General features: G+C 41.8%; 1 protein-coding gene across 2 annotated transcripts; it reads right to left on the bottom strand.

The window, feature by feature from the left end:
• Window positions 1-261: 261 nt before the first annotated feature.
• Window positions 262-9,159, bottom strand: LOC146516208 (E3 ubiquitin/ISG15 ligase TRIM25-like). 2 transcript variants are annotated; one of them, XM_085162981.1, is made up of 11 exons: window positions 9,038-9,159; window positions 8,057-8,819; window positions 7,622-7,717; window positions 7,290-7,523; window positions 7,031-7,199; window positions 6,909-6,938; window positions 6,733-6,798; window positions 6,184-6,378; window positions 3,808-3,918; window positions 3,218-3,334; window positions 262-2,947 (listed from the first exon to the last, which is right to left on the bottom strand). In XM_085162981.1, exons 2-11 carry the CDS (start codon window positions 8,795-8,797, stop codon window positions 2,799-2,801), a joined length of 1,908 nt encoding a protein of 635 aa, XP_085019107.1. In that variant the 5' UTR covers window positions 8,798-8,819; window positions 9,038-9,159; the 3' UTR covers window positions 262-2,798. The 2 variants fall into 2 exon arrangements, with proteins under 2 accessions (XP_085019107.1, XP_085019108.1); XM_085162982.1 differs by having other exon boundaries at window positions 6,184-6,375.
• Window positions 9,160-13,361: the final 4,202 nt, after the last annotated feature.

The following is a 13,361-nucleotide window of genomic DNA, read 5'->3' as shown; positions in this document are numbered from 1 at the left end:
TTTATGAAGACACAGAACAGTATTTATTTAGAGTTTAAGGCAAATTAAGTGAAGCTGTGCAGCTGTCCCTCATTGGGATTAGATTACTAGAGCTCAGCTTTTGCATTTGAAATTCAATTGTTACATTTCACTGTGTTGTGTGTACAAAAATGCTGTTGATATTACTTCGTTATTGCATATTTGAATATAGCTATTTCTTTTTGACATGGGTAAAATTATAATAATTATAAAGAGTGAGAGACATCTGCAGAAAACACAACAATCACATAAAGTTTTATTACAAGATGACTCCATTAGAAAAACTTAAATGTCCTCTGCTAAACACAGAAACGCCATCTGGGGGGGAAAAAAAGCTTTTATCAAACAATCATGTCAAACAAAGCTGTTTACAAAAAGAATAGTAGCGAGGGTTTGATGGGTTACTACTACTACAGGTGAGAGAAACTCATTTTGATTGAAATGAATGTAATGAAGCGATCTTTTGAATTTGATGACATTCCCATAAATATTTTCATATATAAACCAACTGTGTTTGTCTCGTTATTCACTTTTATATAGACATCTGAAAAGCAGCAGCCATGATCTCTGGTCAAAGATTACAACAGCAGCTACATACACGCTAACAAACATGACACATGATGTTTGAATTCGTTAATCATTCACCGGTTTTGCAAACACTGATAAAGAGACCGTTTGAAACAGCAGCTACAACACTTACACTGTGTTTTGTGCTGGCCTTTATTCACGTAATATTCAACTTGGATCCTTTTAATCATCAAATCATTATTTAAAAAGGAAACATTGGGTGTCATTTTTAAGGTTCTGATCTAAAAGGAGAGGATCCCAAAGTCTTTAAGAAAAACAAAACTGATGTTCTCCACCAAGGCCAAGATCAAGTATTAATGCAAGTGTTAATCACACATCATCCAAGACTAAACAAAGCTGTAATAATAATAATAATAATAATAATAATAATAATAATAATGATGATGATGATGATGATTGCACAGCACTTTTAAAGTTAAATAAGTTAAAAGAGCGGTGTGGAACAGTTCAAAGAACCTGACCCGATAATCGGAGGCTAACTGCTCCAATAAGGTCTCAGCAGGTCTGTAATTCTACTACTAATAATAATGATACTAATACATTTTATTTGAAAGTACCTTTCAGAAGGCTCAAGGACACTGTACGCAGCAGAAAATTAGAAAGCAAGCATAAAAGGAGACAATTTACAAAATAATAAAACAGAGTTAAAATAGCAGAATGGAAAAGGTTACGTGGGATAAGCTATTTTGAACAGGTGAGTTTTGAGTCTAGACTTAAAAAGAGAAAAGGAAGTGACATTTCTTATGTCAGGAGGAAGGGAATTCCAAAGTCAAGGAGTAGAGCAGCTGAAAGCCCTGATGGTGTCAAGATGAGGGGAGGGGACAGAGAGAGAAAGAGGATCTAAGACACCGAGATGGAATGAAAGAACGTGTACTTTATTGATCCCCGTGGGGAAATTCCTCTCTGCATTTAACCCATTCACTCAGTGAAGCAGTGGGCAGCCATTGGGCGCCCGGGGAGCAGTGTGTAGAGACGGTACCTTGCTCAGGGGTACCTCAGGGTAGCTGTTAAGGGGAATCGAACCCCCGACCTTCCAATCATGGGGCCACCACTCTACCTACTGAGCTATCCCTGCCTATATGAATGGTGATCTGAACCAAATCAGAGAGATGTGGAGGGGAGAGATGATGAACAGCCTAACATTTGGGGCGATTGTGGCTCAAGAGTTGGAAGTTCGTCTTGTAATCAGAAGGTTGCTGGTTCGAGCCCCGGCTCCGACAGTCTCGGTCGCTGTGTCCTTGGGCAAGACACTTCACCTACCACCTACTGGTGGTGGTCAGAGGGCCTGGTGGCGCCAGTGTCAGGCAGCCTCGCCTCTGTCAGTGCGCCCCAGGGTGGCTGTGGCTACACTGTAGCTGCCATCACCAGTGTGTGAATGGGTGGATGACTGGTTGTGTAAAGCGCTTTGGGGTCCTTGGGGACTAGAAAAGCGCTATACAAATACAGGCCATTTCACATTTATACAAAAGTATTTTAAAATTGATGCAATATTTGACGGGGAGCCAATGAAGCTGCTGTAGGACGGGGGTGATGTGGTGAATAGAAGGCGTCCTGGTGATAATACGGGCAGCAGAGTTCTGCACATGTTGGAGCTTGTGGATGGATTTGGAGTAAGACCAAAAAGAAGTGAATTACAGTAGTGAATCTGAGAAGTAACAAGGCTATGAACAAGAATGGCAGTGGCATGTGGAGTGAGACAGTTGCACAGTTGGAAATATGTACGTAAGTACTAGCAAGTTATTGATAGTAATAGAAAAGCTATTAGTTCTGGATAATGTTGATTTAGACCAAATGAAGCTCTGATTTGTTACTGTTGAGTTTAAGAAAGTTAGACGAGAACCATGTTCAGCTAAGCAGGGTGAGGGAGGATGGGGGAAGAGCAGAATCAGGTTTGGTGGACAGATAAAGCTGGGTGTCATCAGCACAACAGTGACACTGAATATTATATTTACAAAACATGTGTACAAGCAGGAGAAGGTAGATAATGAAAAGAAGGGGTCCCAGGACAGATCCCTGGGGCACGCCAGTGACCAGAGGAAAGGGCTGAGAAGTAAAGGATTTAAGGTGAATAAACTGAGTGCAATCAGACAAATATGATTTAAACCAGGCTAGTGGAGTACGGGAGAGACTGATAGATAGATAAAAAAATCTCACAATGCATTCAGGCTTCAGATTAAAATCAAATATTGGTTCTACTTCTTCTGATTTCTATGAGGGCGTGAGTGTTGTGTGCCTGAAGAAGCATGGCCTTTGGGTTTATCTTTCTTGGTGAAATCAGATCCTTTCCCAGATCCTGAAGACTTATGCCCTCCAGCAGCGCTGTGCGGCCTCCTGTCTGGATCTGAAGGAAAACATAGTAGTTAGTCAGTTGTCTTTAATGTAGGATGCGCACCACTTGCTAAACAAATCAACAAATAAATAACACTCCTGCACAGTTTTTATGTACAAAATACAACAATCCCTTAAAACTACCGTGCAGAGAGTGAGGTTTGCACCCAGAGTGCTTCTTGTTATATGTGTCCTGTTTATTTAATCAGTGGAATCGTGTTGTTATTCATCATCTGATTGGCAGGTTGACATTTTTTATAACGCGTGAGGATTTGATTCATACTTGATTTCTCAGAAGAAGCATGGCCTTTGGGTTTATCTTTCTTGGTGAAATCAGATCCTTTCCCAGATCCTGAAGACTTATGCCCTCCAGCAGCGCTGTGCGGCCTCCTGTCTGGATCTGAAGGAAAACACAGCAGTTAGTAATTTGTCTTTAATGTAGGATGAGCGACACTTGCTAAACTAATCTGATTTAAATTTATTAAATATCAAAAAGTAGAGAAACCCATGGTCAGATCAGAAGCTGGAACCTTTTCTGGAAGCATTTTTATTTTAAATATGAAGAGACACAGAATGAGCTGACGATTTAGCTGGAAATATGCTGCGGTATACAATTATATAAGCCCAAGGTTTACATGACCAGTTATTCACAAATGAATACATATTAGCCATTACCTCCTCCTACATAGTTCTTAAGTACAAAATGGAATAATCCCTCAAAAGTAAACACCGCCCAGAGAGTGAGGTTTGCACTCAGAGGGCTTCTTGTTATATGTGTACTGTTCATTTAATCAGTGGAATAGTGTTGTTATTGATCATTTGACTGGCAGTCTGACATATTTTATAACACATGAGGATGTGAGTGCTTCATACTTGATTTCTCAGAAGGAGGATGGCCTTTTGGTTTATCTTTCTTGGTGAAATCAGATCCTTTCCCGGCTGGTTTACCTCCTCCAGGAGCACTGTGCGGCTTTCTGTCTTGATCTAAAGGAAAATATGCAAAACGTCTTCCACAGTTAGTCGGTTGTCTTTAACACAGGAGATGTGCAACGCGTCCACTAATCTGAACTGTACACAGGCATACTGAATTAAATTTTGTCAGGTTTAAAATGAACAGTGTGAATGCTAGAATTACTATAAATGTTTGATTTGTGAAGTTGCTTTTAAAGGCGCATTTACAAACCCAACATACAACATCTGCTCAGTGAGAAGCTGTTTTTATTGGAAAGGTTCCAGAACTTTGGTTACTGCTGCTGTTAACTTCACTGCTGCAGACACGCACGGCACACTGAACTGTAATGTACACAGTGGTCGTAGACGCTGCAATTCCTCGCGCCTCCAGCTGAGCCGCTGTCTCCGTCGACAGGGAGGTAAGCAGGCAGGAGGCGTTGGATCTGGGGAAGGATATCTGCATATGTATGTATGTGTGTGTGTCCAGAGTTCAGCTGAGACAGTGTCCTTCGCCCTGCCAGGCTAAGTAAACAGTCTTCCAGCCAACCCCGGTGGCCTTGCGTAGGATAGGAAGAACAGTCTGTTCTCAGGGTGTTTTTGTTCAGCTCCAGCCTTGAGACCAGGGGCGGATCTGGAAGGGTGGCATGGGGTGGCAAGTGCCACCCTAAAATGATCCCTTGCCACCCCAAGTGCCACCCCAGTTTTGCATATGACAGTGTTGTTTATTAAAATAAGATAGCATTAACAGTTTGAGCGTAGTTACAGTCAATACTGAATATAAATGTTAAAACTGAATATATTGCATAGATGTTCTTTCATTTTAGTTTTAGTAATATTTTTAAATTTTTAATTTTTTAAAAAAAATTTTAAATTAAAAACTGCTTAGGAGCAGCTTGAAGAACATAATAAAGTTCAGCCACAGACCAAAATCCAGCTGAGCATCTGCAAGATGCACAAGAACAAGCTGAATCCTTCCAGACGCCACGGGAAACACAAACGTGTCACAGAGCTGCTTTTGCACCACAATGAGGATCTACACAATACTGGTGGCTTTGATGCTACGATCGATCAGTTTATGACCTCAATTTTAATAATGACTGCCAGGAATGAAGACGACACGGCTCGTTTTGACATGTGTCTTTTATACTTTGAAAGTTTAAATAATTTATGATGGGTTTACTGGTTATGGGAGGACTCGGCCTCAAAGTGCTTCTTGTCTAATAGCTTTTAAAAGTGCCTAGCTGCATACTATTACTGCCGAACCATGAAGGACATCTACAAATGTCCGTAAGCTTCTGGGTGAGTATGGGCAATGAAGTAAGGTAATTTTAGAAACAATCCCTGTCTAGGTCTTCACACACCTTCTTCACATGTTTAACTGACTCCACGATCATGGTTGTCTTGCAGAACAGAGACATGCCCAGTGGTAAGTTGTTAAAACACTAAATGCACTATCAGATTGATCGAGTTTGCCTTAAGCACACTGACTTTTAGTAGCTGAAATAAAACAAAGGTGTTTAATGTGTGTAACAAGTCATATCCTGGATAAATCTTATACTGTTTATTAAAAAATGGGGCTTCATCTTGCTTCTGTCTTTCATCATTTATAAGCTGGCTTGCAAAGGCAAGGCAATTTTATTTGTATAGCACACTTTCAGCACAAGGCAATTCAAGGTGCTTTACATGATTAAAATAAAACACAAAAAATAAAACATAAAACACTATAAAAGTAAAATACAAGAAAACATTTACAAGAAAACAATGATCAAGACAATAATTTATATGAAAAAATTAAAACAAACAGGTAGAGAGCCATAATAGGATCAGTTACTCATAAGCAAGTCTAAATAAGTAAGTTTTAATTTTAGACTTAAAAGAGTTCAGTGTCTCTGCAGCTTTGCATTCTCCCGATAGCGTGTTCCAGATGTGAGGAGCATAGAAACTAAAAGCTGCTTCTCCATGTTTAGTTCTGGTTCTAGGGACGGTCAATAAACGAGAGCTGGAGGCCCTGACTGATCTAGATGGTTTGTACCATGATAGCAGATCCCTAATGTACTCTGGTGCTAACCCATTCGAAGATGTATAAACTAATAACAGCACTTTAAAGGGTAGGTATTATGTCGTATTGAGTATTATGTGTCATTGAATTTTTAATTAGCTGTTAGGGCACCAATTAATTAACACATTGTCCCGTTTGTGGTGATTGGAGACTAAGCTGTTTACACAGACATATCTGATTTTTGTCATTACAGACGTGTGTGTGTGTGTGTAAGAGAGAGATTTTAGGTTGTATCTTACTTGTGTTTTGTTGGGCATGAAATCGAGGTTGCCCAAAATGTTGCAATCGAGGTTGGGCCTGTGGATAATGGGGTGGATTCCATCTTTGCTGCGGTCCAATAAAAAGGGGGATAGGAACCGGCTGGTAGTACGGCTGGATGGGTGGACTGCTCAGTGGACTTTGGAACGTGGGGTTGCTTCTCTGCTGAGGCGCTGCTGAGTAATGAAACAGTGAAATGAGAACGCACTCTGAACATCTTTATCACACTGTAAAGAATCACGTGTCACAAAGTGCTTGTAATGTTTTAAATAGTTTTCACGTGTGCCTTCTCTTGCAAATACGCTCAAATAACAAGTGCAGGGAGGTGTAGTCAGTAATTATAGCTGTACCACAAGACCACATTATCGTACGTGTATTATTAACATGAGATCATCTTTAAAATTATAGTTACAGTGAATATCACACTAGGAGATAGTCAAATTGGCAGATGTTTTCAGATACTCTTTCAGTTCACATGTTACTGTGTTCAAATATTATCCTATAACAACACCTCGCTGATATAAACTTACCAGAATTTGGCTGGGATTCACTACCTCCAGCACTTTCTGGTCTGGAGACATGAGCTGCTGTTTCACCTGTTAAAAACAAAGGTTACATTTAAAGAGTACTTCCACTGAAGAAGAATAAATTCATGAGCATTTAACAGAAAATCCTCAACAGTATTTTCCACAAGACACAAACTCACCAGAATCCCCAAATGCACCAGCGTTAAGATCTGCATCAGAGCGTGAAAATGATTGGCTTTGTTAATCTTTTGGAATATTAATCCAAATGTACATTTTCTGCTATTGGTGCCTGCACACAGACCTGCTTTAAAGAATGGTAATCTGGCCTCAACTGGCTGTTTAAGCATCTCCATCAGAGTCTCCCTCAGGGCTGCAGCGAAGCTCTGCGTCGCTATCACCTTCTTGGAGTCCAGGCTGATTCGAGGCACGTGAGGCTCAAACTTTACAACTTTGGGCAATTCAACTGAAGCCTATGGGGGGCAAAAGAAAGGTTTATTTATTTAACTTAACCACGCCCATTCTATCTTATTCTTTAGTTTACGTTTTCGTGTTCGTCTCACCTGTAGAAAAGCCGAGGTTTGGGATTGACTCAGCAGCCTGTTGATATCTTCTCTGGCTTTTCCCATCCTATTATAGTTTTCGTCGAACTTCTTCGTGAGATCCCGAAGTTTCATCTGACCGAGCTCCAGCTCACGGTCCACCTCAGTTTGGGCCTCGCGTTCATCTTGAGCCAAGATGTCCCTCATCTGCTGATAAACAGCTGCGAGTGCCGTCTTTCTTTTGTTTGCTCCATCCTGGAACAGTGACAATAAGATAAGATATGACAACTGTGAGTTTTTCATAGTTACTGCCAGCACATTTACTTTGTCTCTGTGTGACATGTGGAAATTACCTTCAGCTTGCTCTGCATGTTGTTCATTTGAAACACAACATTTTCAGTCTTCTCCATTTTCTCATTCAGCAAACCCAACTTGTCTCTGAGGTCAGACTATAAGAACAGACACAGAACAGCTCAAAGCCTGGCATACAACACTAAGAAAAACTTATTAAACCAAGGAAGACTTGAACTTGGCTGTCATTTACAAACAGTTGTACACAAGGGTCCCTTTTCAGGTATGAACCCACTTCCATCTTTTTTATACAGATGGAATGTTTCCTCTCCAGGAAGTCAGCTGACTGCCATCTTTGTTTAAAGATATACACACCAACATATTGATTTATAATATTACAAATTAAATAAGTTAAAACATGTATTAAGGAGAAACAGTTAACTCTGTACATAAGTCAGTGTTTAATACAGTATAATCGTCAATGTGGATGCAAACACCTCCTTCAGGTTCCTCTGCTCCTCCGGAGTTAAGAAGGAGCATCCTTTGTGGATATGCTGCAGGCAAAAGCTGCAGATCAGACGGTCATGCTGGCTGCAGAAGAACTCCATCAGCTTGTGGTGGTCGGAGCAGATGCGCTCCGACAGATCCCCGACGGGCTCGCTCAGCTCGTGGAGATGGAAGACGGGGTTTTCCCGGTGAGGGCGCAGGTGCTCCTCACAGTAAGACGCCATGCAGGTGAGGCAGGTCTTCGATGCTTCTGCTTCCATGCAGGTATCACAGCGGATGACATCGTCTTTCTCCGCTTCGCTCTCTTCTTCTCTCTCTTCTTCGCTCTCCTCTTCGCTCACTTCTTCGCTCTCCCCTTCGCTCACTTCTTCGCTCTCCCCTTCGCTTGCTTCTTCGCTCTCCTCTCCTCTCTCCTCTTCGCTCTCATAGCCTCTCTCCTCTTCGCTCTCCTCTGCAGTCGGGTTGTCTTCGCTCTTGCTCGATCTCACTTTAAAGGTCTCCACGACGGCGATGAGGACCGTGTTTTTCTTCAGCTCGGGTTTGGTGTCGAACACGGTCCGACACTGAGGGCAGCTGTACGACTCCTCCCAGCTGGCGAGCAGGCAGTCCTGGCAGAAGTTGTGTCCGCAGGGGATGGTCACCGGACAGTCAAAGGTGCTCAGACAGATGCTGCAGGTCAGCTCATCCTCCAGACTCATGATAGAAAACTGAGACTCGTCCACTTCGGCCATGATGGGACTGATGCGAATGAAGCTGCGAGGCACAAACGAAACTTATCATTACAGCAGATAATCAACGAAGGCCAGCCCCTCCTGTAGTTAAACAACAGCAAACGCAATCGCACCAAAACTCAGAACAGCCATTTTTACTGCAGTAAAGTTCATGACGTTGCACATAAATAACCAATAACAAAGAATCCACGCGGAGCTGCTGTCTGCAAAACAAAACACTGCAGACCGCTTTATACTCACAGGCCTCTGCTGCGCGTGATGAAAACTAGAGTTTCTTCTGGCTATAAAAAAAAACAGTCTTCCTGCTTGCGTAACAGGAACGTGATACAAGTACCACCCTCCGAGCGCACGTCAGAGCCAAATCATTTTTTTTATGAACACATTCTGATTCTCGCTGTGAGAAATAAATGAGTTATTTCTCATCCCTTTTTACACATTCAAAACATTTAAAATGGAAAACGGTGGAAAAAGTCTGTTCGAAGAGAGTCGTGTGCCCGCTCAGTGGCGGTCCTAGCCTGTTTGGCGCCCTGGGCGAACACTCCCTCTGGCGCCCCCCCCCCCCCCCCCCCCCCCACACACACACATACAGACAAACCATATTAAGGACATTGACATAAAGCTGTTGTACACACACACACACACACATGAAGAGAGAGAGTATGCATATGCAAACGGCTACCAAACAGCCATCATAATTCGTCATACAATGAGAACAGGACAAATCAAATTCAAATTCAAATTTTATTTGTCACACACACACAACCATACACAGTATGACATGGGGGTGAAATGCTTGTAGCTGTACAATGCCCGACCATTAAATGACAGAAAAAGTTTTACAGTATTTACAATTTACTACAAAATTTACAAATTAACTTAGGAATTTACAGTAAAAATAAAAATAAAAATAAATAAAAATGTGCAAACAGCAGAAAGAGATTATAAAGATTATAAATTATAGGAAATTATAGGAAATGTGTGGTGGTGCGTGTGGTGATGTGATGTGTGTGAGAGTCCAGTCCTACACCTGGTTCAGGGCCCGAATAGCCTGGGGGAAGAAGCTCCTCCTCATTCTCTCTGTTTTGGCCTTAAGGGAGCGGAAGCACTTCCCAGACCTCAACAGTGAGGAGAGTCCATTGTTGGGATGGGAGAGGTCCATCATAATCTTCCTAGCTTTGGACTTGCACCGCTTGGTGTAGATGGACAGCAGGTCAGGGAGCTCTGATTGAATGATGCGTTCGGCTGAGCGCACCACTCTTTGCAGATCTCGTCTGTCCTGCTTGGTGCTGTTCCCAAACCAGGTGCAGATGTTTGCCGTCAGGATGCTCTCGATGGTGCAGCAGTGGAAGTTCTTGAGCACCTTCAGTGGCAGATGGAAGTCTCTGAGTCTTCTGAGGAAGAAGAGACGTTGACGGGCTTTCTTAACCTGGGTGTTGATGTGACAGGACCATCACAGGTCCTGAGTGATGTGGACACCCAGGTATCGGAAACTGTCCACTCTCTCCACTGGCGTGCCACTGATGATGAGGGGCTTGTAATTCCTCGCCTGCTTTGTGGTGAAGTCCACGATCAACAACTGACAATGACTAATTAATATTAAAATCTGTAACATAATGTATTGTTTGGAGTTTAGTCTGTTACTGTTGCTATTTTTACCATTTCTTCTTGCAGCAACTGTAACGCACATAATTTCCTTAGTGATTAATAAAGTATTCTGATTCTGATTGTTTCAGGATGACCTGCCATTATCCAATGACACATCTGCTTACCTGTATCTTTTGCTCGTTTCTCCTCCTCTTCTTTTCTATTTTTTCTAAACTGAGGACCTGATGGCTTTGAACTTTTCTTGTCCATCTTCCATTGGTTTTAATTTTGCACTCCAGTATGAACACCCATCCCCCAACCCAAGGATGATCACCACAACATGATCTAACAGACCTACACCTAGTTCACAGATTCACTTTGTCTAGGGTTTATTTCTGAGATTTCACACAACCCAGGATTCAAATCATGAATACATAATGGGCTTGGATTTACAACATTATGAATGAAATGTGCTCTATTTGGAAGCAGCCGGCCCCCTCCCCTTTCGAAGGGTTGTGTGTGAGACTTTAAATCATCAAACTGTAAATTTTAAATTGTTATTGATCCCTAGTCCTAAAGTGTATATTTATTTTCTTACTCTTCTTATTTTTATTGTTTGTTTACTTGTACTGCTGTAACTGAAGCCTCGTCGTCTCTCTATATACTGGACTGTATGTAGCGGAGATGACAATAAAGTTTACTTTGACTTCAGCAGCGAGCAGGCGCACCGAGGGCTCTTCCGCTCACTTTTCGTGTATAGAATTTCGAAAAAACATCGGTGCAAATTATAAGTCTGTATCATAATGTCCGCTGTTTTCGTGTTTGTTGGTTTGTTTTTATTTTGTTTTATTTTGAGAGTTGGGTAGATGCTGCTCCAGCCAGCCAGAGAATCCCCCGCCGCCCCAACCTCTCCTCCCTGTGCCGCAAGCAGCAGGCGCACCTTGCTAACGGAGGGCGCCCTTACTCCCAGCAAATGGGCGATAAAAAACCGATCGGTGCCTGTGACATTCCCAATATGCGCTGGCATGACGTCGGGGTAGCGTGAGTACGAGCATTTTTTTTTTTTTGCCCGTGATGCCGCCCACCACCACGATGCCGCCCCGGGCAACCGCCCGTGTCGCCCGTATCTAAAACCGCTACTGTGCCCGCTTCAACCTAAAATGTTGTGTTAAGTTCGTGACAGTAAATATGTGTTGTAGTAAAAATGTATTGTACCTGCTCCTTATGCCACCTGTCCTTCTGAAAAGAAAGATTTTTTTTCTTGTCTTTTTTTTACTAGTAATAATCACTGGTGAATTCAGAAGACATCTTTTTAAACTAGAATAAATAAATTGTAGCAATAATTTACCAAATATACTTACTTACACTCTGATCCACAAGTATTTGGACAGTTACACAGGTTGTGTGACTTTACCGCTGTATACAACTATAGTGGATTTTAAATGAAAAAAAAAATCAAGCTGTGACTGAAGTTTTGAATTTCAGGTTCAATTCAGGGGGTTAATCAGAATATTACATTATCTGTTTAGAAATTACAGTAATTTTTATGCATAGTCCTCCATGTTCAGAGACTCAAAAGTCCCTGGATAATTAACTTGGTTAACAAAAACTCTTTAGAACATCCAGCCAAACCAAGAACACTCTTGATTGTATCACTGTCAAGGTCTGCAATCACGAGATGCCTTCATAAATGTTTAGAACGGTTTAGAACAAGATGAAAACCACTGGTTACACTAAGAAACTGGAACAACAGGTTAGGAAAAGTATGAAGAAGGGGAGACACAGCTCATGATCTGAAACAGACGACATCATCCGTCAAACATGGTGGAGGCAACGTTATGGCACAGGTGTGTACGACTGTCAGTGGAGCTGGCTCGCTGTTAATAATGTGACTGCTGATAGAAGCCACAGGATGAATTGTGAGGTATACAGGGTTATACTCTCTGCTCAGATTCAGCCAAATGTTGTAAAAATGAGTGGACGCTTTACACTGCAAATAGATAATAACCCAAAACATATGGGATAACCAACATTTGGTTATGCCTAGCTGAGCGCTGGCAGGCACTGACTGCAAATGATTTTCTTTCAAACATTAAAAAGCAATCTTGATAGTAAAAATCATGTTAGTTTGTCCAGTTATCTCAGAGCCTCTAAAAATGGGTTTTAATGTATAAAAATAGGTCTAATTCCTAAACAGTTAATACCATTTTTAAACCTTTGCACTAAAGCTGAAACTCTGACAGAACAGAAATCAATTCAATTCAATTCAATTTTATTTATATAGCGCCAAATCACAACAAAAGTCGCCTCAAGGCGCTTCATAGATACAGAGAAAAACCCAACAATCATGTGACCCCCTATGAGCAAGCACTTTGGCGACAGTGGGAAGGAAAAACTCCCTTTTAACAGGAAGAAACTTCCGACAGAACCAGGCTCAGGGAGGGGCGGAGCCATCTGCTGTGATTGGTTGGGGTGAGAGAAGGAAGACAGGATAAAGACATGCTGTGGAAGAGAGACAGAGGTTAATAACAGATATGATTCAATGCAGAGAGGTCTGTTAATACATAGTGAGTGAGAAAGGTGACTGGAAAGGAAAAACTCAATGCATCATGGGAATCCCCCGGCAGCCTACATCTATTGCAGCATAACTAAGGGAGGATTCAGGGTCACCTGGTCCAGCCCTAACTATATGCTTTAGCAAAAAGGAAAGTTTTAAGCCTAATCTTGAAAGTAGAGATAGTGTCTGTCTCCCGAATCCAAACTGGAAGCTGGTTCCACAGAAGAGGGGCCTGAAAACTGAAGGCTCTGCCTCCCATTCTACTTTTAAATACTCTAGGAACAACAAGTAGGCCTGCAGAGCGAGAGCGAAGTGCTCTAATAGGGTGATATGGTACTACAAGGTCATTAAGATAAGATGGGGCCTGATTATTTAAGACCTTGTATGTGAGGAGCAGGATTTTGAATTCAATTCTGGATTTAA

This window comes from Neolamprologus multifasciatus, chromosome 6 (assembly GCF_963576455.1).
Source record: "Neolamprologus multifasciatus chromosome 6, fNeoMul1.2, whole genome shotgun sequence".
In the NCBI taxonomy this organism is placed as follows: domain Eukaryota; kingdom Metazoa; phylum Chordata; class Actinopteri; order Cichliformes; family Cichlidae; genus Neolamprologus; species Neolamprologus multifasciatus.
The sequence above is the reverse complement of the archived record's forward strand: the minus strand, read 5'-3'. Positions and strand labels throughout refer to the sequence as shown.